Below are 24,861 nucleotides of genomic sequence, written 5' to 3'. Positions count from 1 at the left end.
TAATCGATATCATTTATGTATTTTTACTCTGTATTCCAAAAACTGTTTTTTATTTTATTTTTAAAACACTTCCCGACCGGTGCACGCCAATGTATGTCGACAGAATGGCACGGACAGGCAAATAGGCATACCTGTATGTCCCTTTAAATTTGCCGCCGTGACATCGCGGGTGCACCGCCGGCAGCTCGCGCTCCCCGGTGGGACCTCCGTGAGTCGGTTGGCGGGTCCCGCAGACTCGACCGCCACGGGGATACCTGCGATCGTCTCATGGGGAGGAAGAACGGGGAGATGCTAATGTAAACAAGAATCTCCCTATTCTGCCTAGTGACAGTGTCACTAATCTCTGCTCCCTGTGATCGGAGCAGAGATCAGTGACATGTCATACACAGCCACGCCCCCCACAGTTAGCAACATGCCCCAGGAAACACTTAACTCCTACACTGCCACCTACTGGTTAACCCCTTCACTGCCAGTGTCATTTACACAGGAATCACTGCATTTGTATAGCACTGATTGCTGTAAAAATGACAATGGTCCCAAAAATGTGTCAAAAATGTCCGATTTGTCCACTAGAATGTCGCAGTCACGATAAAAATCACTGATTGCCGCCATTACTAGTAAAAAAAAAAGATTAATAAAAATGCCTTAAAACTATCCCCTTTTTTGTAAACAATATAACTTTTGCGCAAACCAATCAATAAATGCTTATTGTGATTTTTTTAAACCAAAAATATGTAGAAGAATACGTATTGGCCTAAACTGAGGAAAAAAAATGTTTTTTTATATATTTTTGGGGGATATTTATTATAGCAAAATATAAAAAAAATGTTTTTTTTTTCAAAATTGTCGCTCTTTTTTTGTTTATAGTGCAAAAAATAAAAACCACAGGGTTGATCAAATACCACCAAAAGAAAGCTCTATTTGTGGGGAAAAAAGGACGTCAATTTTGTTTGGGAGCCACGTCGCAGGACCACGCAATTGTCAGTTAAAGTGACGCAGTGCCGAATCTCAAAAAGTTCTCTGGTCTTTGGCCTGGCAAAATGGTCCGGGGGTTAAGTGGTTAACATGTGACCAGCAGCAGAGGACTTGAAGCTCCACCTTCTTGTGTTTCACTGCAGACAAACTTGGAAAGAGCTGGGTCATGTGACAGCTATATATCGATGAGGTAAAAGGTACCTACATTTTTTTTTTATTAAAATAATTACAGTGCCATCATCCACAAACAGAAATTGAAGAGACAATGTAAATTAAACAGTGTTTTTAGTATCACTTTAACCACTTGCCGACCGCCGCACGACGATATACGTCGGCAGAATGGCACGGGCAGGCATATGGGCGTATATATAAGTCCCTGCCTGCCCGCGGGTGGGGGGCCCGATCGGGCCCCCCCCCCGGTGCCTGCGGCGGTCGGCATTCCTTCAAGAGCGATCCGGGATGAGGGGGCGGCCATTCATTCATGGCCACCCCCTCGCGATCGCTCTCGACGAATGGAAATCCCCCGTGACATCACTTCCTCTCCTGTAATGTAAACACAGGAGAGGAAGTGATGTATTCTCTCCTCCGTGTCGGTATTTTTCGTTCCGACACGGAGGAGAGCGGATCGGTGAGTTGCACCAACACTCTACACACACAGTAGAACATGCCAGGCACACTCACACCCCCCCTTTACCCCCCGATCACCCCCCCAATTACCCCTGCCCCCCAGTCACAGTGACACCAATGTCATTTTTTTTTTTTTTTTTTTTTTTTTTGCATTGGTGTCATTTGTGACTGTAATAACTGTTAGGGCAGTTAGAGTTAGCCCCCTTTAGTTCTAATGTACCCCCCTAACCCCCCCAATAAAGGTTTAACCCCGTGATCACCCCCCGTCGCCAGTGTCACTAAGGCTGGGTTCACATTGCAGCGGTTTATGAGAACGAATGTGATTCGCACCGCACTGCAGTGCAAATCACATCCGATCTCTGTGCGATTCGAGTTCAGCCATTCGCCGCACCCGCCGCACCCGCCACACCCGCCGCACCCGCCGCAAATTCGCACGGGACCCTTTTTTTGGCCCGCAGCAGAATCGGATCGCATGGGTGTTCACACCATGCGATCCGAGTTTGCAGATCGCACTGCGATATGCGAACTGATCTGGGGGTGTCAGTAACATTTCACTGACACTCCCAGCAGTTCGCATAGGGCAGTGTGAACTGCCGCCGGGAGGCATGCGATGCGGGAACCCGCCGCGGATTCGCGGCGTTTCCGCATCGCTCCAGTGTGAACCCAGCCTAATAAGCGATCATTTTTCTGATCGCCGTATTAGTGTCACAGGTGACGCTAGTTAGGCAGGTAGGTATTTAGGTTCGCCGCAGCTTTTTATAGCGCCAGGGACCCCCATATACTACCGCATAAAGCCCCCTGATTGCCCCCTAGTTAACCCTTTCACCTGTGATCACCATATAACTGTTACAGGTGACGCTGGTTGGTTAGTTATTTTTTTATAGTTTCAGGGCACCCGCCATTTATTACCTAATAAAGGTTTAACCCCCTGATCACCCGGCGGGTGTCATTTGTGACTAATAACTGTTAGGGCAGTTAGGGTTAGCCCCCTTTAGTTCTAAGGTACCCCCTAACCCCCCCAATAAAGGTTTAACCCCGTGATCACCCCCAGTCGCCAGTGTCACTAAGGCTGGGTTCACATTGCAGCGGTTTGAGAACGGATGTGATTCGCACCGCACTGCAGTGCAAATCACATCCGATCTCTGTGCGATTCGAGTTCAGCCATTCGCCGCACCCGCCGCACCCGCCACACCCGCCGCACCCGCCGCAAATTCGCACGGGACCCTTTTTTTGGCCCGCAGCAGAATCGGATCGCATGGGTGTTCACACCATGCGATCCGAGTTTGCAGATCGCACTGCGATATGCAAACTGATCTGGGGGTGTCAGTAACATTTCACTGACACTCCTAGCAGTTCGCATAGGGCAGTGTGAACTGCCGCCGGGAGGCATGCGATGCGGGAACCCGCCGCGCATTCGTGGCGTTCCCGCATCGCTCCAGTGTGAACCCAGCCTAATAAGCGATCGTTTTTCTGATCGCTGTATTAGTGTCACAGGTGACGCTAGTTAGGCAGGTAGGTATTTAGGTTCGCCGCAGCTTTTTATAGCGCCAGGGACCCCCATATACTACCGCATAAAGCCCCCTGATTGCCCCCTAGTTAACCCTTTCACCAGTGATCACCATATAACTGTTACAGGTGACGCTGGTTGGTTAGTTATTTTTTTATAGTTTCAGGGCACCCGCCATTTATTACCTAGTCTCACTAGTGTACCCCTAAATTTAGGGGTGTCTACTTTCCAAAATGGGGTCATTTGGGGGGGGTTTGTGCCATCTTGGCATTTTATGGCCTTCAAAACTGTAACGCCCTTAGAAAGCCTGAAGGCGGTGCTTGGTTTTCGGGGCCCCGTACGCGGCTAGGCTCCCAAAAAGTCCCACATATGTGGTATCCCCGTACTCAGGAGAAGCAGCAGAATTTATTTTGGGGTGTCATTTCACATATGCCCATGGCATGCGTGAGCAATATATCATTTAGTGACAACTTTGTGAAAAAAAAAAAAAAAAAAAAAAGTTTGTAATTTTCCCGCAACTTGTGGCAAAATATAAAATATTCCATGGACTCAACATGCCTCTCAGCAAATAGCTTGGGGTGTCTACTTTCTAAAATGGGGTCATTTGTGGGGGTTTTGTGCCATCTTGGCATTTTATGGCCTTCAAAACTGTAATAGGTAGTGAGAAGTGAACTCAAAAATTTACGCCCTTAGAAAGCCTGAAGGCGGTGCTTGGTTTTCGGGGCCCCGTACGCGGCTAGGCTCCCAAAAAGTCCCACATATGTGGTATCCCCGTACTCAGGAGAAGCAGCAGAATTTATTTTGGGGTGTCATTTCACATATGCCCATGGCATGTGTGAGCAATATATCATTTAGTGACAACTTTGTGAAAAAACAAAAAAAAAACAAAAGTTTGTAATTTTCCCGCAACTTGTGGCAAAATATAAAATATTCCATGAACTCAACATGCCTCTCAGCAAATAGCTTGGGGTGTCTACTTTCTAAAATGGGGTCATTTGTGGGGGTTTTGTGCCATCTTGGCATTTTATGGCCTTCAAAACTGTAATAGGTAGTGAGAAGTGAACTCAAAAATTTACGCCCTTAGAAAGCCTGAAGGCGGTGCTTGGTTTTCGGGGCCCCGTACGCGGCTAGGCTCCCAAAAAGTCCCACATATGTGGTATCCCCGTACTCAGGAGAAGCAGCAGAATTTATTTTGGGGTGTCATTTCACATATGCCCATGGCATGTGTGAGCAATATATCATTTAGTGACAACTTTGTGAAAAAACAAAAAAAAAACAAAAGTTTGTAATTTTCCCGCAACTTGTGGCAAAATATAAAATATTCCATGAACTCAACATGCCTCTCAGCAAATAGCTTGGGGTGTCTACTTTCTAAAATGGGGTCATTTGTGGGGGTTTTGTGCCATCTTGGCATTTTATGGCCTTCAAAACTGTAATAGGTAGTGAGAAGTGAACTCAAAAATTTACGCCCTTAGAAAGCCTGAAGGCGGTGCTTGGTTTTCGGGGCCCCGTACGCGGCTAGGCTCCCAAAAAGTCCCACATATGTGGTATCCCCGTACTCAGGAGAAGCAGCAGAATTTATTTTGGGGTGTCATTTCACATACGCCCATAGCATGTGTGAGCAATATATCATTTAGTGACAACTTTGTGTAAAAAAAAAAAAAAAAAAAATTTTTTTTTGTCATTATTCAATCGCTTGAGGCAAAAAAATAAAATATTCAATGGGCTCAACATGCCTCTTATCAATTTCCTTAGGGGGTCTACTTTCCAAAATGGGGTCATTTGGGGGGGTTTTGTACTGCCCTGCCATTTTAGCACCTCAAGAAATGAGATAGGCAGTCGTAAACTAAAAGCTGCGTAAATTCCAGAAAACGTACCTTAGTTTGTAGATGTGACAACTTTTGCGCAAACCAATAAATATACAATTATTGACTTTTTTTTTACCAAAGACATGTGGCTGAATACATTTTGGCCTAAATGTATGACTAAAATTGAGTTTATTGGATTTTTCTAATAACAAAAAGTAGAAAATATCATTTTTTTTCAAAATTTGCGGTCTTTTTACGTTTATATCGCAAAAAATAAAAATCGCAGAGGCAATCAAATACCATCAAAAGAAAGCTCTATTTGTGGGAAGAAAAGGACGCAAATTTTGTTTGGGTACAACATTGCATGACCGCGCAATTACCAGTTAAAGCAGCGCAGTGCCAAAGTGTAAAAAGACCTCTGGTCATTTACCAGCAAAATGGTCCGGTCTGAAAGTGGTTAAAGGATAAGTTCACCTTTTGTAACATGTTACATTTTATTATTTTTTGTTTTTACAAACAATCAACTTAGCCTGTAAAACAATACTCAGAGATTGAGCAATGGTAATGGTTTAAAGTTAGCAAAGTTTTTAGTTAACGCTTTCAGAATTGCTGAATACTTAGTGAAGGAGATACTTAACACTGCAGCTGTAGATATGACTGGCGTGGTCTTATTAACAAATTTACTATATGCTTGCTTCTTTTGCCTCCTGAATGATTCACATTTGGTCTGTGTGACAAATGGCCAAAGATAAAATATTTTACTTGACAAAGTCCAACCACCCGTTATTTGGAAACAGTATACTGTATAGATGGCCAGCAAGACTTTGTGATAGGGTTTTCTTGGATTTTTAACTTAACGTCTTGGATCACGGGATAGAACAGCTTCTTCATATATACCTATGGAAAATACACTGAAAACTGAAATGATGTATCACTCAAATGGTTTGTTCATAATAAAAGGCGATAGGTATGCTCATCCCCCTGAACTGATTGCAACATAGACCCATCCAAGTTCCACCAAAATAGTAAATAGTTCTCTTTTTAGGTCTAATTTACTGTTACAAAGTTGCTATTTTGTATTATTTTCAAAGTGATTGCCTGCTTACCTCTATAGCCACACATATATCAGGAGAACACAGTTCCCAATGACGAAGTCCAGCTAGCACCTTCAGAAAGGAATTGATACGTATTCTGACAAACTGTTTCATTTCCAACTTTTCAAGCTTTTCTAAAATCTTTTTGATCTTCTGGTTGTTTTTCATGTCTTCTGGAATCCTGGACTGTAAAACTACAAACCTGCAGTCACAGACATATACAATTGATTATAATCTAGTTGTGAAATGATACACAGTGGCTAAGTGTTTAGCACTTTTGGCTAGCAGCACTAGGGTCCAGTGGCGGCCCGCCCATAGGGGGCACCCGGGCGCCTCCCCCCCTCTCCCTAGGTGTAAAAAAAAAAAAAAAAGTAAAAAATAAATAAATAAATATAAAAAAAGTAAAAAAAAAACAAAAACGGGCCCTTTAAGACATAAAAAAAAAAAAAAAGGCATTTAACAATTTAACATAGTGTACTGTGGCGCCGGTCACAGTGCACTATGAGAAGAGCCACGTCGATGCAATCACAAGATTGCATCCATGGCGCTTCATTTGCGGGTTAAAAACCCGCCTTGCGGCGCACTGCAGAACGCCGACTAGCTTCCGCCCGTAAAATCACTGTGATTCTACGGGCGGGAGCATTGTCAATCTTAGACAGGCAGGTCACTTCCGGCTTTCGGCTGCTTCACGAACCCCGGAAGTGACGTCGGCAGCTTCATTCCTCAGCCCGAGCGGAGCTGCAAGACAGTGAGGCAGGACGGGAGTCACCGCATAAAGGCTTTCTAGTTTCTACTTTGTTGACAATGTTCATGCATTTAGCTGAATGAATGGAAAAAAAGCATGGCATTGCGGCCGGAGAGATCGTCGAGTCAACATCTCCTGGAGAAGAAGAAGAAGAAGAACGGGCGGCGGCGGCGGCGGCAACAGAAGACCGAGCCACCGCCTGTAAAAGAGACCCCCGACAAGACAAGACCCCCGAAGTCGGAAGAAGAGGCCGGCGGCGAGGAAGAAAGCCGGGCTCCTCCGCTAGCAAAAGAGCTACAAGAAGATAGCGGAGGAGTCCGGCGAGAAGACCCCCGAAGACGGAAGACCCCCGGAGCTGTGCAATAAAATATTTTAACCCTGTGTTGTGTTTTTTTTTGTACTTTTTTTCACAGGTGAATGGGTAGGGGTACATTGTACCCCATACTCATTCACATAGGGTGGAGGGCCGGTATCCGGGGCCCCCTTATTAAAGGGGGCTCCCGGATTCCGATAAGCCCCCCGCCCGCAGATCCCGACAACCAACGGCCAGGGTTGTCGGGAAGAGGCCCTTGTCCTCATCAACATGGGGACAAGGTGCTTTGGGGTGGGGGGACGCCCGCCCCCCTCCCCCAATGCACCCCCCCATGTTGAGGGCATGCGGCCTGGCACCCGCTCGTCCCCACCCCCTTTCCTGGCCGGCCGGGTAGCGTGCTCGGATAAGGGTCTGGTGTGGATCTGGGGGGGACCCCCACGTCGTTTTTTCGGTGTAGGGGCTTCCCCTTGGAATCCATACCAGACCTAAGGGCCTGGTATGCTCTCAGAGGGGGGGACCCACGCCAATTTTTTTTCAGATTACATAAGGGGCGTGGTTTATGAGAAGTGGGAGGGGCCAAAATGATGGGCGGGGTCATGATGGGCGGGGTCTAGCACCCCCCCATCCAAAAACTTCACCAGCCGCCACTGCTAGGGTCATTGGTTCAAATCCCAACCACGACACTACCTGCCTGGAGTTTGCATGTTCTCCCTGTGCCTGCCTGAGTTTCCTCCAGGTACTCCAGTTTCCTCCCACACTCAAAAGACATGCTGATAGGTTAATTTGTTCCTGTCTAAATTGGCCCTAGTATATGTATGTATGTAAATTAGGGACCTTAGATTGTAAGCTCATTGAGGGCAAGGACTGATGTGAATGTACAATATATATGTAAAGCGATGTGTTAATTGACGGCGCTATATAAGTACCTGTAATAATAATAATTCCAGGTGTGAGAAGGTGAACATTTCTAATAAGGTGAAAGCTAATATCTATACCAGGTTGTACTGTATATAATATAAAAATGAATGTTACAAGTGCACGCCTGCTACACACCAGTTTTTCGTGTCGGTGTAATCTTTTTCTTCTTTAACCTGGCAACACATTTTTCGAATTTTTTCCAGATCCTGGCGAAAATTGCTGATTGTAGCCAAAGAGTGATACTTTTGGGTATTAAATTCTTGACGTCTCCTAAGAAAGGAATAATAATAATTAAAAAAAGGTGATGTTAGAACCTAAAACTACCAAACTCATCACAGTATGTGCTATGGTAAATTGATAAAGTACTGCATTTCTAGCAGATTATTTTTTTTAATCAGTAAATTTTTATTGATTTTCAAGAATGCGTTCAATAAGCTGAATGACTGAACAACACACTTTAGAGCAGGGGTCATCAACCCCCGGTCCCCGACCCACTACCGGGCTGTGGCCCTTCTGCAGGTGGGCCGCGGGTGCGGGCGGTCGCAAGACACATGCTGGGCTACTGGCATGAGAGCGCTGGGTGGATGGAAGAAGCGAGCAGGCGGGCAAGCAGAGATGATATCATCTCTCTCCGCCCCCTCTGCATCACCGCTCTTCCGCCCTCAAAGCCAGCCTGTCGGAGGTGCAGCGGGGAGCAGAGAGATGACATCATCTCATACTGCCTGCCCCGCATCGCCACTCTCCCTTGGCTCCTTGGTGTGTGAAAACGTAGGATTCCTTATTCAGCGGCGCAGATTGCCTGCCCCCCAGACAGCTGATCAGAGATGGCAGAAGGGCGGAGCCAGAGACTGAGAGCCGAAGGAGTCCCGGACCCTCCCTCTGCCAGATGAGACCAGTTGCAGCATGAGGAGAGAGACACCCTGCAACATCCAGAGGGGCGATCCCACAGAGATGTGATGTCATCAGTGTCAGGTGAGCTGTGTGTGGGAGTACAGGTGAGGTGTGTTGTGACTTGTAGTTCACCCCTCAGCTGTCTGCCTGACATACCACAAGGGGCGCTCCACTTACTCCGCATCTGGTGACAAGCAACGTGGCAGGTGGCAATCCACATCTTGTGGCAGGCAGTGTGCAAGGTGATGTGGCAAGTGACATTCCGCTTCTGGTGACAGGCAGCGTGGCAAGTGACTATGCACATCTAGAAGCAGGCGACAGTGGTAAGTGACACACTCAGGGCTCCTACTGATTCTACAGTATGGCGAGTTGAACTATTTCATTTATTACTGCAATGTAATAATAGAAATAATGCGCTTCAATCACCCCGACACCATATCAAGCATGGTGCCGTGATTATTGAATCACTAACACCAGCCATTGCCCGTGAAAAATCGTGACCCCCCCCCCCCCCCCTCCGGTCCTTGCCACAATTTTCATCCACACAGCCGGTCCCCGGTGCCAAAAAGGTTGGGGACCACTGCTTTAGAGAGTCAACAAACTTACAAAAGCCAATATTACATGGTAAACAGCATAAATAAAAACATTACGCACTGAAAATGTAAGTGGGCCATGGTTCTGGCAGATTTAAAAAGACACATGTATTTATATTTGGTGTAGTAACACCAAATATATTTCTTTAGTTTGCTAAGATCTTTTAGGATTACAAAAACAAAAAACAACAATGCACTCAGGCAAATCGAGCATTTACCATTCAATATGCAAAATGAAAGACTCTGGGATTTGGGTTGTATAAAATTTTGTTTTCCAGGACTGGTGGCTCTCTGCATAAAGACCTGCATTATTCAGTGCAGCTATATAAAAAAGTTCATTATGTCACCATTCAGTGGCGTAACTAGAACCTTCAGGGCCCCGATGCAAGAAACCAAGAAGGGCCCTCCGGTACACTAGCCAGGGCCCTTCCCTCCGAGTCCGGCGGTGGAACTCCAGGGCGTGGTCACAGGTATGACCTTTGTGAGCCCTGTAGTTCCACCACTGGTATCAGTAGTTTTTTTTTAATTATTTTTATTTTTAGGTGCCCCATTGGGGGACTGTCCCTAGGCAGGAAGGGGTCCCCGCCCCCAGAAGAGATGAGGTCATTTTCTCCAGGGCAGATGAAGTTACAGCCCCCATGTGAGAAGGGGTCCCTGTCCCCTTGGGAGGTGGGGATCCCTGTCCCCACGTGAGAAGGGGTCCCTGTCCCCAGGGGGAGATGGAGGGGGTATGTAAAGGTGTGTGGGAGATGGAGTCCTCTCACTCACCATGACCAAGCTGCAGGCTGCACACTCATCCATGTTGGCCTGGGCTCCATCCAGTGTGCTGGACAGGCGATCAGCATATCTCCCAGAAAGACCTTTCATCATATGTGTATGACGGTGAAGGAGGGGGGCTGGCAGACAAGCCTGCAGTGTCCTCCGGGGAGCCGGCTCTCATAGGGCTGCACTGCACAACTAAAGAGCAGCCAGTGTGATAGTTGAGCATGGAGCTCTGCTAGTCACCCTCCACCTCCAGCCACCCATGTGCATGGTGCACTGGTACCTCTAGCTGCCTATGCCGCTGCCGGCCATATGTAGAGGGGGCTGCATGGGCCCCCTGCATCACAGGGCCCAGTTGCGGTCGCAACTGCTGAACCCCCTATAGTTACGCCCCTGTCACCATTGCTTGCTTCTTGAGCAAAGAGAAACTTGGGAATTAATGGATATTAAAAACCTCAAAAATACTAGTTGTCTGGATGAAATGCTAACCACTGACTTTCACTTTGTGAGTCACTGACCCAGAACAAGCACACAGATGAGAAAATACACAATAAAGACAAAACTCCTAATCTAGATACTTGTTTTGGACCAGACTTAGAAAAAAGCCCCCTTTCTTTAACCACTTGCCGCCCGCCCTATTACAAATAGACGGCGGCAAAGTGGTTTCATAATCCTAACCGGACGTCATATGACGTGATCAGGATTATGAGCCGCTGCGCGCCCCCGGGGGCGCGCATCGCGGCGATCGTTGTTGCGGGGTGTCAGTCTGACACCCGGCAACTACGATCTCGGTAAAGAGTCTCCGACGGAGACTCTTTACCACGTGATCAGCCGTGTCCAATCACGGCTGATCACAGTGTAAATGGGAAGAGCCGGTGATCGGCTTTTCCTCACTCGCGTCTGTCAGACGCGAGTAGAGGAGAGCCGATCGGCTGCTCCTCTGACAGGGGGGGTCTGTGCTGATCGATTATCAGCACAGCCCCCCCGAGGATGCCCACACTGGACCACCAGGGACGCCACCAGACCACCAGGGATGCCCAGCAGAGGTAATCCTCCCTAGACCACCAGGGATGCCAGTCAGGCACAATGGATGCCAATCAGTGCCCATAATGGATGGCAATCAGTGCCCACAATGGGCATCACTGATTGGCATGCATTATTGTTTGGCACTGATTGGCATCCATTAGTACAGTATAACACCTGTGTTGCTAATGAGTGCCCACCTGTGCCACTAATGAGTGCCCACCTGTGCCGCTAATGAGTGCCCACCTGTGCCGCCTATCAGTGCCCACCTGTGCCGCCTATCAGTGCCCACCCATGCCCATCTGTGCCGCCTACCAATGCCCATCTGTGCCGCCTACCCATGCCCATCTGTGCCGCCTACCCATGCCCATCTGTGCTGCCCATCCATGCCAATACGTGCCAGCTATCAGTGCCAATTTGTGCCACCTATCAGTGTCCATCCGTGTCGCCCATCCGTGTCGCCCATCCGTGTCGCCTATCAGTGTCGCCTATCAGTGTCGCCTATCAGTGCCGCCTATCAGTGCCGCCTATCAGTGTCCATCAATGCCACCTCATCAGTGCCACTTCATTGGTGCCCATCAGTGCCGCCTAATCAGTGCCCATCAGTGTAGCCCCATCAGTGCCCATCCGTGAAGGAGAAAACTTACTTATTTACAAAGTTTTGAAACTGAAACAAAAAAAAAACATTTTTTTTTTCAAAATTTTCGGTATTTTTTTATTTTTAGCACAAAAAATAAAAACCGCAGAGGTGCTCAAATACCACCAAAAGAAAGCTCTATTTGTGGGAAAAAAATGATAAAAATTTCATTTGGGTACAGTGTAGCATGACCGCGCAATTGTCATTTAAAGTGCGACAGCGCTGAAAGCTCAAAATTGGTCTGGGCAGGAAGGTGTTTAAGTGCCCTGTATTGAAGTGGTTAAAAACCCCTAACGAAACAAACATCTCTCCTGAATTCATTGTCACCTGATCCCTTGTAGCTTCTCTTCCAATAGAAGTGACCAGTGATTGGAACTTTCTTTCATCTCTCACTGTTGCTCAGCCAACTTATCATGAAGTTAATTTAGAAAACTTCAGTTCCCTGTGAGGACACTGTGATGGACACTTGCGGTAATCAGTGGGCAGTGCCCATTTCACCAGGAAGCGACATGGGCACTGTAGACTGGAGTCTCCCACAATAGAGGCCAGAAAGAAGAGGATCTGGGTCACGGCCTGTCGTGTCACTAGAGTTGTAAGAAATGTGAGCTTTTAGATGTAGTTTTTTTTCTTCCTGGAGATGAGCTTTGAAGTAAGAGGCCAGCGTGGCAGACAGACAGCTATTAGCTCCTTGATATATATATATAATATAATTTCATCACTGTGCAATCAGTTACACTGCACCCAAAGTACACTATAGTATTACAGTGCATTAATATTCTTATGTCTGTACTTGCCTCTCCATGGCCTTCACTTTATCATGTATATACATATCTGCTTCATCAGCAACCTCAAAGAACAGTTCCCTCATCTCTGAGGGCATCTTACTTTTCTTCTTAATGAAGAGGCTTGTAGGTGAAACCACTGAAGCAGGGGAACTAAAAACACAAAACAGTAATGGCTGTCAACTTACTGGATACAGAAACAGACACTTTACATAATGAGATAAAGGTACAATCCAAGTTTTCAGAGTAGAGTAGCTGCACAAGTACCCAAGCTCTAGCTTTCATAAACCAGCAAAACGTATGGATTTTCTCTTCCTGGCTTCTGTGAAATTTCTGCCTTTTATGCAGTAGATAACAGTGGCGTCACTAGGGGGGGGCTAAGGGGACCATGACCCCCCAATATTATAGTGTGCCCCCCATTTCCCCAAGTGTAACTCATTAAAAGGGCCGGCGCCATGGCTGTCCGACTGACTCGTCACTTGTCAGTCAGTCTTAGAGCCGCTGCATCGAGCAAGTCAGGGCTAGGTGATGTCACGTGACTATAGCCAGGCATCGCTGTTGCTTATGGGCGTTGTAGTGCACATTGGCGGCTGCATGCTGAAGCTCCCTGCTCCCAGTGGGTGGAGTCTGGAGAGCAGCGCAGCCAGCCTGAGATAGCTACAACTCCCAGTCACTGTGGTCGGATCTCTTGGAGCTGGACAGTGGACACACGTGGCTGGCTTGGGCACGCCGCTGGTGGCTGCAGTACATTGTGCAGTGTGCACGCATCAGAAGTTGATCCCAGGAGACAAGAGCATCACCCACCCCCCAGGACTGGAGGAGGACGTGCAAGGAGGAGCATCTGTCCTGCTGAGCTCTGAGCCTGAGCTGGCAGCTGCCAATTCGGCCCATAGCTGAGGTGAGAGACCCTGACTTCCCACATGACTCCCACATGATCATCCCATCTATCCCCCCCACCCCCATACACCTCATTTACTCTGCTCCAGTGCCCATGGCCTGTGAATCCTGCTGGAAGCTGGCCACAGACCTGTGGGTCCAGCTGGGAGCTGGCCACAGACCTGTGGGTCCTGCTGGTCAGTCATTTGTGGATCCTGCTGGCCGCTGGCCATGGCCTACAGGCCAGCAGCCAGCGGGACCCACAGTCCAGCCAGACTCATAGGCCAGAAGCCAGCAGGACCCATGGGCTATTGTCCACTCCTAGCAGGACCCATGGGTCAGTGGCCAGCAAGACCCACAGGTCTGCAGTCAGCTTCCAGCAGGACCAACAGGCTGTGGGTCCTGCTGGCTACTGACCTGTGGGTCCTGGGAGCTACTGACCTGTGGGTCCTGCTGGCCCCTAGCCTAGGGTGACCAGAAGTACCTGGTGACCCTGCAACCATACCATGGGTCCTTCTGGGACCACTATTGGGCTGCCTTGGAGAGGAAGGGGGCAAGCGCCACCGGATTACACAGATCTCTTGCTTACATGGCTGCTGTGTGCAGTATATCATAGTGACCCGTCCAGGAGGCAGGACTTTGCATGACAGTGGCTGCCAGGTAAGTGGGAGATCCCAGCTCTGTGCAATCCAGCGGCGCTCGCCCCACCATTTCCCATGCACTAGCGAGGCTGCATTGATGGGCACTTGTGAGGCTGCATTGATGGTCACTGATCAGGCTGCATTGATCTATACTGGTGAGGCTGCATTGATGGGCACTGATGGGGCTGCACTGATGGGAACTGATAAGGCTGCATTGGTGGGCACTGGTGAGGCTGCTTTGGTGAGCACTGGTGAGGCTGCATTGATTGGGCACTGGTGAGGCTGCATTGTTAAGAACTGTATATATATATATATATATATATATATATATATATATATATATATATATATATATATATTAATGTATATGATTGCATTTTATGGTTGGCCCCCTACTTCTGTCCCTGTCCCCCCATGTGCCCCCCCTAAATATGAAAGCTGGAGACGCCACTGGTAGATATTAGAGGTCTAGGCCACAGGCAACAACAGAAGTGGCTCCCAATGCCCAGTGGTATGAGTGACAGTAGCTCAGTGTCATAAATTCTGTAGCCTGCCAGACCTTCTCTCTTCATGGAGACATACCACATAAAAAAGATAAATGCAGAAGGTTTAGAAGGTGCCTGACTTTTTATAGCATGTATTCTATGCAGTTGTAGCTCTGTTCTATAATATAATTCCTTATTAATAGATTCATTTATGGAGAATGTCCATAAAGTAATGAGAGTAAGCAGTGCGTTTATGAACTAACATAAAATACCAGCCAGTGAGCTAGTCATAAAAGCAATTTTATCTTTTGCTGTTCAGGTCTGAGCGGATCACCTGGCTGTGAATTAGAATAATTGTTTCATCTCTGTTTAATCAGTATACTTCATTGGGAAAATAGACCTTATGGCTAAGGTGAATGGAACAGTAAAGAGGGCTGAATATTTTACCATACCTGTACATGGTGTTTATAGTGAAATAAATTTCCTTACCGATGATTTTGTGACCATTGTTAAACTGTCTTAAATTAACCTTTGACTTCACCTTTTTGGTCTCTGGGTGACGCTTCTGGGAATAACATCATCATCTTTAGTCGATGTTTCCTTGTTTTCAATTGAAGATATGTCACTGTGTGAAAAGTATGAAATTAAATTTCATATTGTAATAAAATGGCAAGGATTGATGCAATTATACTTTCACTGTACTGAAAAATAAAGACAAAATATATAACAATACAAATTACATGCAATGCAGTATTTTTTAGTGGATTTATAGTTGGTTTCATGACATAGAACATGCTTTTATCCTCATATTCTACAGGTGAACAATTGCTTCTGAATTCAAGCTCTCAAATTGTTAAATTGTTTACACAAACTACAACTAAGCCTGGCCTCTCTTTTTGGGCTGGGCAGAAATGGCCTACAAAATGCTTAATGTATTTTATCCTACTGGGGCTACGTTTCTTTAAATTCTTTACTTGGAGTATCACATTATAAACTGTTTAGATACAGGCAGTAACCAAGAAAAATGTGGAATTTCACAAATAGATCCAATGGCATAGCAGTTCTGTACAGTTTTTCAGAGTCCCATACAAACACAGTTCATGGAAAACACATACAGTATATTAGCTGATAAGGTCAATACAGCAATAAATAGGAGTAAAACAAAAAGCAAAACTGCAACATTGCTCAGCTCTCCCATACTGGAAACAACCATCTAGGAAGAGTAGAGTTCCGTCGATAATCTAAAGGGAGGATTGTAACAGTAACTAATATGATATGGCCAAGTTATTGGGGTCAAGTTAGCTAAAGAAAATTAAGTGGACATCCTGTTGTAAGGGAGTAAAAGAAAAGGAAAGACAGCAAGGTACGAAGAAGATCTCGGTGGGAGCAAGGGAGTGAAAGGTATTCCCAGGGAAGGGAGTAAGTGGGAGAGGAAAGAAAGGGATGGGTGGAAAGGAGGATTAGGCCACTAGACACGGGCATTCATATTATGGTCATTGCATTTGGGGGTTTGTGGTGTGTGAAAGAGTATTCAGATAAGTATACGTGAATATGAAGCGTTGCCTGGTCTCCAAGACAGTCTGAATTTTTCTTCAGAGTCGTGTAGGGTGGTGGTAAGATCCTTTATATTCTGAATATCGTTAACTATAGAAAACCATGAGACAAAATGAGGAGATAGTCTGTCAAAGAAGGTTTTATATTAAGACAATGTAAACTCATTTGGCCATGCGGTCTTTCTGGGCTTCAACTGTCAAATAGCAGTAGCCAGTTCCTTGATTGTGATTAGAGATTCCATCTTGTCTCTGGTCAGTTTGGCTAGTGAAGGCATCCCAGAGGCTTGGATGTAGGTTAGGGAAAGGTCAAATCTGTTGCGAGTTTCATGAGAGTCAGGGGACGAATGTAGATTGCATAGCTTATGAAAAAAAACTTCAGAAGCCATGACATGTGAGGTACACAATTCTTTCCCTGAACATTATATGTGAGATATAGATTTAGTGTGGGATTCTGCAATGCTCTAGCAATCATGGTGCCTGGTTTATTGGAGAATTCATATAGTTGCTATTGGGCCCAAGCAAGTCGTTAGTTTTCCAGGAGGCTATTCAATTCCTCTCTAACTTTGATGAGTTTGTTGAATGGGCTAAACTCTTTTTTGTGGGCCCTCTCTAGTTGGTGAAGTTGGGTAAACAGGGTAACTATATGTTGTGATCTCTCCAGTGCTGATTTTAACATTAGCTAGGGTGTCTATAGCATTTTGTATTTTAACCTTTATGATGCGGAAACAATTCAAATCATCGTATTAGGTATCTATGAAGCCCCATACACACTATCACTTTTTCTGCTGAGTTTTTCCTTCAGATTTATCAAAACCATATAATATGGTCAAATCTTAGGAATTTCAATGTGTATGCAATCAGGCAGGCCCTTTGCTCTACATGGTTTTGGTAAACCAGAAGGAAAAACTCAGCAGAAAAACTGATAGTGTGTATGGGGCTTAAGAGTCCAAGGGACAGATGTCGTTATCAAGACACTAACCTACGTAGATTTAGAAAGTAGTAAGCAACTTTCATATGAGTGAGATACTGAGTCACAAGATTGACACATCACAGTGCACCCTCCCCTAGCTCCCAGACAGAATTTCTCAGGTCCAACAGTGATAGGAAGATGAAGCATCAGCAGATGCAGCACTTATAAAAACAGGATGGATTACTTCATGTAAGCAGTGTGTGACATAGCCCTTTCCTGTCAGGTCTTGTGTCAGTACATGGGTTACCTGCTGGGGCAACGTTGTTCCCAAAGTTGAAGGGTGCAGTTCCAGTGGCCACCAGTGGGTGTTTCCCAGCAGTCAGCTTACCCGAATAATTAGGCTGCACCTGATGCTGGCTGCTACCTCCTCCTCTGCCTTTACCTTGTGCTTTCACTGTGCCCCCGCTGTCAGGTGGGAATGCCACCAGCAGTGCGTATACCAGCGTGCACTTGTACTCGATGATCACGCGCCAGTAAGGGAATTAAGGTTGGTACGTTGTCCTTGTAACGAGGATCCAGCAGCGTGGCCACCCAGTAAGCAGCACCAGTTAGATTGTGGGCAACTCGACGGTCGTTGCGGAGACACTGCAGCATGTAATCGCTCATGTGTGCTAGGCTGCCCTGAGGCAAGGAAAAGCTGTCCTCTGTGGGAGGTGTATCTTCTGTGTCCTCTGTATGCCCCCACCCACGCACCAATTATGCCATGAGCTGGTCTGGGTGCCACCCTGCTGTGAACATGGTTCCTCCTCCTCCCTCTCCTCCTCCTCATCCTCCACCTTGTCATCCTCCAGAACTGTTCCCTTGCTGGACAATTGTGTACCTGCCGTTTGTTGGTGTAGGAACCCACCCTCGGAGCCACTTGTGAATGACTGCCCTGAAAGCCTTGGAAATGATCCCTCTTCCTCCTCCTCCTGTGCCACATCCTCTTCCATCATCGTCCAAAGCGTTTTTTCAAGGAAGCATAGAACTGGCATAGTAACGCTGAGAATGGCGTCATCGGCACTGGCCATGTTGGTGGAGTACTCGAAACAGTGCAACATGGCACACAGGTCTTGCATTTAGGCCCAGTTATTGGTGGTGAAGTGGTGCTGTTCCGCAGAGCGATTCACACGTGCGTGCTGCAGCTGAGACTCCACTATCCCCTGCTGCTGCTCGCACAGTCTGGCCAGCATGTGCAAGGTGGAGTTCCACCTTGTGGGCACATATGAGGCGGTGAGTGGGAAGGCCGAAGTTACGCTGCAGCGCTGACAGGCGAGCAGCAGCAGGGTGAGAACGCCGAAAGTGCGCACAGATGGCCCGCACTTTCTGCAGCAGCTCTGGCATATCGAGGGTAATTTTTAAGGAACCTCTACACAACCAAATTCAGCACATGCACCAGGCAAGGGATGTGCATCAAACCGGCTAGGCCCAGAGCTGCTATGAGATTTCGCCCATTATCGCACACCACCAGACCGGGCTTGAGGCTCACTGCCACCAACCACTCATCGGTCTGTTGTTCCATGTCCCTCCACAACTCCTGCACAGTGTGGGGTTTTCCCCCCAAACAGGGACATTTTAAAACTGCCTGCTGTCGTTTACCTCTGGATGTGCTGACGTCGGTGGTGAATGTGTTACGCTGACCGGATGAGGAGGCGATAGAGGATGAAGAAGAGTAAGAGGAGTTAGCAACAGGAGGCAAACTGAAGCACCCTGCAATCCTCGGTGGTGGAAGGACATGCGCCAAACTGCTATCCGCCTCAGGCCTAGCCATCACTGCATTTACCCAGTGTGCTGTTAGGAAGATATAACGTCCCTGACCGTGCTTACTGGTCCACATATCCGTAGTTATGTGGACCTTGCCACAGATGGCATTGTGCAGTGTACACCTGATTTTGTCCCCCACTTGGTTGTGCAGGAAAGGGATGGCTCACCTGGAAAAGTAGTGGCAGCAGGGCACGACATACTGTGGGACAGCCAATGCCATCAGGTTTTTAAAACTTTGCGTCTCCACCAGACGCAATGACAGCATTTCAAAGGCCAGGAATTTTGAAATGCTGGCATTCAGGGCCAGGGATCGCGGGTGGGTAAAGGGGTACTTCCTCTTGTTTGGGATATAGAGAGCTGAACGCTTCCATGGGACATTGTGGAAATGGTTGGTGACCAAGGTGATAGTGTTACTGGCAGATCCTCTGTTTGTGGGGTGGCAGGTGCCACTGTCACTACAGAGGTGGATGAAGGGGCCGAGACTGCAGCAGAAGAGGAAGCAGGAGGAGCCAGAGACCTTTCTTGGTTTTTGAGGTGTCTACTCCACTGCAGCTCGTGCTTTGCACTTAGATGCCTGGTCATGCAGATTGTGCTCAGGTTGAGAAAGTTTATGCCTCGCTTCCGGCTCTGATTGCACAGAGTGCAAACCACTTGTGTCTTATCATCAGCACATTGTCTGAAGAACTGCCACGCTATGGAACTCCTTGGACCTGGCTTTGGTGTGCTCGGTCCCTTGCTGCATTGGGCAGTAGCAGGCATACTGTCTAGGGCACGGACGCTCCGCTTTTGCACCCTGCTCCCTCTTCTGCTGTGCTGATGGCTCTGTGCGACCACCGCCTCTTCCTCCAAACTACACAGGTCACCTGCATGATTCCATGTGGGGTCGAGGACCTCATCGCCCTCCACATCATCTTCTTCCACCCAGTCTTCACCCCTGCCCTCCTTGTTGGTCTGCAAAATTGCGAAAGCAGCAGCAGTTGGGACCTGTGTTTCGTCATCAACCGACACGTGCTGCGATGGTCCTCCCATGTACTCATCTTCAAACATAAATGGTTGGGCATCGGCGCACTCAATCTCTTCCACTTCTGTCAAGTCCTTAACAAAGGGGCCTTTTTGTTATGAACAAAACCTTCTACAAAGAGGAAATGGATAGACTACTTTCCGACAAAACCACTTACCATATTTCAGGGAGTTATCCAGTCTTCACTTACAAAAGTGAATTACAAACTCTTGTACAGTCAGGAAAGAATAGTGGTGTTCTCAATAAGAAGGAATCTCTATATCTAAATCCTAGTGCAGGGATATGCAATTAGTGGACCTCCAGCTGTTGCAGAACTACAATTCCCATGAGGCATAGCAAGACTCTGAGAGACACAAGCATGACACCCAGAGGCAGAGGCATGATGGGATTTGTAGTTTTGCAACAGCTGGAGGTCCGCTAATTGCATATCCCTGTCCTAGTGCATGTAGAAGACCTATAATATATTTTCCACACAAGGATGCACAGAGGCCCCCGGAAGACCCATTGTTAATGGTATCGATTCAGTCACCGCCCATTGGGACCAATATATAGACTTCTTTCTCAAAACGTTGGTTACTACCACCACTGCTTTTCTAAAAGATACGAAACATGCTATTCAAGTAATTGAATCCACGCCTGCTAATGACAATAGTATACTTGTGACAGCAGACGTGGGTTCTCTGTATACAATCATTGGTCATCAGGATGCTATCAAATCGGTTAAAGGGCCCTTGACGGATCTAATTTATCCATTACACATAAGAATTTTCATTTGGAAGCTCTTGAGTTTTGTTTAACTAAGAATTATTTTTGGTACGACCACAAATATTTCTTACAAATACTCGGTGTTGCCATGGGGGCTTGCTTCGCCCCGAGCGTAGCTAACTTTTTATGGCCTTATGGGAGGAGGAAACCGTCTTCCATAATAGGCCTTTAGAATTGAAACAATATTATATGTATATTGATGATCTTATCATCACATGGGAAGATAATATGACTAGTCTTCAACTTTTTATGTCTTGGGAACACCAAAAATATTAAATTGTCTTGAAATGCTGATGCCGTTCGCATAACATTCCTTGACCTAGACATTTTTAAGGTAGGTTCATCTTTTAAAACTAAAAATTATTTTAAAACCACAGATAGAAATGGGTTCATACCCTTGGACAGTTGCCACCATAAATCTTGGTTATGCAACATACCAAGAGGACAGTTTATACGTCTCAGACGTAATTGTTCTCTTAAGATTGATTATTTTTTCAAAAAGGTTATCAAAAAGAAACTATCACCAGCGAGATCCATAATATTGGTAATATGGATCAAGCTACTTTGGTGTTAGATTCTCAGCCTAAAAAAATACAGAAAGTTGAATCTGAATTTAGAATTATTCTCAACTATAACATCCAGCATAAAAAATTTGAGAAGATAATAATGAAACACTGGGATATTCTAAAGAAAGATAGAATCTTAGGAAAGATATTATCCCCATGTCCCAGATTCAGCTACAAGAAGGCACCAACTTTAAGGGATGTTTTAGCCCCTAGTGTTGTAGATCCCCCTATTTTGAAAGAAAATACGATTTTTTTTTCTTTTATGACCGGATTTTATGCTTGTGGTCGCTGTCCCCCCGTAGACAATGTAGGCATAATATCAAAAGGAGGAAAGGATTTTCTGCTTTCACCCCTAGTGTTACATATCCGATCAAAAGTTTGATCACCTGTAAAACCATTGGTGTAGTATATGTTCTCGAATGTGATTGTGGCATTCAATATGTATGGAGGACCTCCAGACCTTTTAGTGTCCGCATCGGAGAACATGTGAACAATATTAAAAAGGGCTTAAAAACACATAATGTCTCCAAGCATGTCAGACATTTTCACAATAGAGACCCTAAATGTCTCAAATTTTGGGGACTTGAAAGTGTTACTCAACACTGGAGAGGGGGGAATTATATACGGCAGTTAAGTCAACGCGAATCCTTCTGGATTCATGAGATGCGGGTATTAGTTTCAGGAGGGATGAACGTCGACTTTGATCTTAAAGCGGAGGTCCACCCTAAAATGGACCTCGGCTCATCGGAATCCCCCCCCCCTCCGGCGCCACAATCGGCACCTTTCAGGGGGGAGGGGGGTGCAGTTACCTGGATAATCCAGGTAACTGCACCCACTTCCGGGCTAGCTCTCTGCGGAACGGGGCGTACGTTACGCCCCCGTTCCGCAAGCGCCCGCCCCCTTCAGCAAGTGCCCCGCTGCCTGCTGGGAAACACACAGCTCCCAGAGGCAGCGGGGACCGTCCGGATTGCGCCGCGCGGCTCGCGCATGCGCAGTAGCTGCTGGCTTTAAAAAAAAAAAAAAAAAACGCGGAGTCCCGGTGGACTCCCGCTTTAACTGCTTTATTTCAGATAAATAAACCAGTGATTGTTGTTGCCTTTTTATATATTTTTTATGCATTCATATATATTTTTATGTATTTATTACGTTTTTCATATAATTATATTTGTCTAAGATGGTCACGGGTTCAATATCGATTATATTAATGGATGTATAATGGTCTATTCATTATATTGGTTCATTCTAAAAAATATTTTTTCACATGTAAAGGTTTATATTTATTGTTAAGTTGCCTTTTGTATGGGAGCTATATTTTAACATGTACGTTCTGTGCATATTATTTAAATCTACTATTTATTATGTGATTAATTTGATCCAGTTATTTTGCTTTCTGCCCACTGGTGTCTCCATAAGCAATGCCGTGGTTATGTGTCACCAGAGAATGTCCGCTGCTCGGATTTCTGACAATGGCACCTCACGCATCACGCTGCTAGAAAAACACTGGGCTGCTATATTTATTACGCGAGGTGACGAGGTAGCTCCACCCACCGCTGACAAAGCCCAGATTGAATGTAACGTGCATACGGGGAAGGAGCTATCGTACATGCTAGTCACCCGCACTCCATCGCGTTGTATACAGCAGCATTATACAGCTGTTTTTTAAATTGTTTGTTGCGGTGCAATATTGTGCTGCTAACATTTGAGGCTCGTACGCCTTATTTTATGCTCAGATTTCTTTTTGTTTCAACTGGTCATCCAGGTATATGTACATTTTTTAAAAAAATTAAAAAATAAACATGATCACAACAGTCTACACTGAGATCGTCCTCCTCTTTTTCTTTTGACATTGTGTCTGCCTGACCATTCTCTTGGTGGAATATCCGTTGGATTGGAGTTGAACCTTCATCCCTTAAAGAGAAATCTTGTGTCCTGATCATCTTATTGTTTATGTCCTCTGGCTATCCTCTGGTCGGATCAGAGTTTCCTCTTCACCCCATAAGTGAGTCCATGCGTTTTTGACCATTGTATGGTCCTACACACTTGATAAGAGTACCCTTTTCGTATGGTGGAGGATTTGTCACTGTGATATCGTTCAAGATTACAACAGTCACTGGGTGTTCTCATCCACATCATCTCACAAATTTATTTTGTATGAACTTTTTTTTAAAAATAAATTTTTTTGCGCTGCACTTATCTTTTTTCTATACATTTTTAGTAAGGATTTGTGATTTACCTTATGGTGTTCAGCTTGCAAATTGTTCTTGTATGTTTTTTGTGGTGTGTGCTGATTGCTTTATATTTTACACTTTTGGGCAGGGCTAGGTGGATGGCCCTGGGAAACCCTGCTTGAAACAGATTAATCAAAAAGCAGAAGAGACTGCTGCGTTATTTGGGGCTCAGACTGCTTGGCTGAATTGCAAGAGGGTGAGGTGAAAGACTGATGGACATCAGCTGCAGGTGCCAACTCTGATCTTTCAGCAGGAGCTTGGGTGGGAGATAATGTGAAGGAACTGGAGGCACTGTCAGCAATCCAATCTACTATCGCCTGTACTTGTCCTGGCCTCAACATTCGTACAACCGCATTAGGCCCGACCAAATGCCGCTGTAGGTCCTGTCACCTACTAGCACCTGAGGAAGGTGTTTCACTTGTGCGTGTAGCTGGCACAGATCGACCATGTCCTCTCCCTGCAACAGAAGCTCCACCAGCAGCATCACTACCGGGGCCACGTCCCTTATTAGACGTTCTCATATTTCTCAAATTTAGGATCTTGCCCTAAATGGGTGTTTTTTGAATAGCAGAATAGAACAAAAGTATCTAAAGGGTGTATCTCACACATACAGATATGCAGCAAACGCTGCAAAATTCTTTTTTTTGCCCTAAATGGGTGTTTTTTGAATACCAGAATAGAGCAACAGTATCTAAAGGGTGTACCACACACGCACAGATATAAACTAGGCTGCAATTTAAGATTTTTCCCCTAAATGGGTGTTTTTAGAATAGCAGAATAGAACAACAGTATCTAAAGGGTGTATCTCACACGTACAGATATGCAGAAAATGCTCCCAAATTTTTTTTTTTTGCCCTAAATTATATATTTTTTTGAATAGCAGAATAGAAGAACAGTATCTAAAGTGTGTATCTTACATGTACAGATATGCAGCAAACACTGCAAAATATTTTTTTGTGCCTAAATGGGTGTTTTTAGAAAAGCAGAATAGAGCAACAGTACCTAAAGGGTGTATCTCACACATACAGATATGCAGAAAACAATCCCCAAAAAATTTTTTTGCCCTAAATTATATATTTTTTTGAATAACAGAATACAAGGACAGTATCTAAAGTGTGTATCTCACATGTACAGATATGCAGCAAACGCTGCAAAATTATATTTTTTGTCCTAAATGGGCGTTTTTAGAATAGCAGAATAGAACAACAGTATCTAAAGGGTGTATCTCACATGTACAGATACAGACAAGGCCGCAATTTAAGATTTTTTCCCCTAAATGTGTCTTTTTTGAATAGCAGAATAGAGCAACTGTAGCTAAAGGGTGTATCTCACAGGTAC

General features: G+C 45.8%; 1 protein-coding gene across 2 annotated transcripts in view; it reads right to left on the bottom strand.

The window, feature by feature from the left end:
* Window positions 1-24,861, bottom strand: part of CCDC60 (coiled-coil domain containing 60) — a 315,694-nt gene that overhangs the window by 15,421 nt on the left and 275,412 nt on the right. The window contains exons 11-14 of one of the 2 annotated variants that reach the window (XM_077462079.1): window positions 15,219-15,302; window positions 12,688-12,828; window positions 8,123-8,257; window positions 6,024-6,213 (exon numbers count right to left, since the gene is read on the bottom strand). In XM_077462079.1, coding sequence (XP_077318205.1) covers window positions 6,024-6,213; window positions 8,123-8,257; window positions 12,688-12,828; window positions 15,219-15,302 — 550 coding nt within the window. The remainder of the gene's footprint in view (window positions 1-6,023; window positions 6,214-8,122; window positions 8,258-12,687; window positions 12,829-15,218; window positions 15,303-24,861) is intronic. The other variant, XM_077462080.1, reaches the window with a different exon arrangement.

This window comes from Lithobates pipiens, unplaced genomic scaffold (genome assembly GCF_037356315.1).
Source record: "Lithobates pipiens isolate NorthernLeopardFrog02 unplaced genomic scaffold, aLitPip1_a1.2 Scaffold_3, whole genome shotgun sequence".
NCBI lineage: Eukaryota > Metazoa > Chordata > Amphibia > Anura > Ranidae > Lithobates > Lithobates pipiens.
Note: the sequence above shows the minus strand (reverse complement) of the source record. Positions and strands in the feature narration are given on the sequence as shown.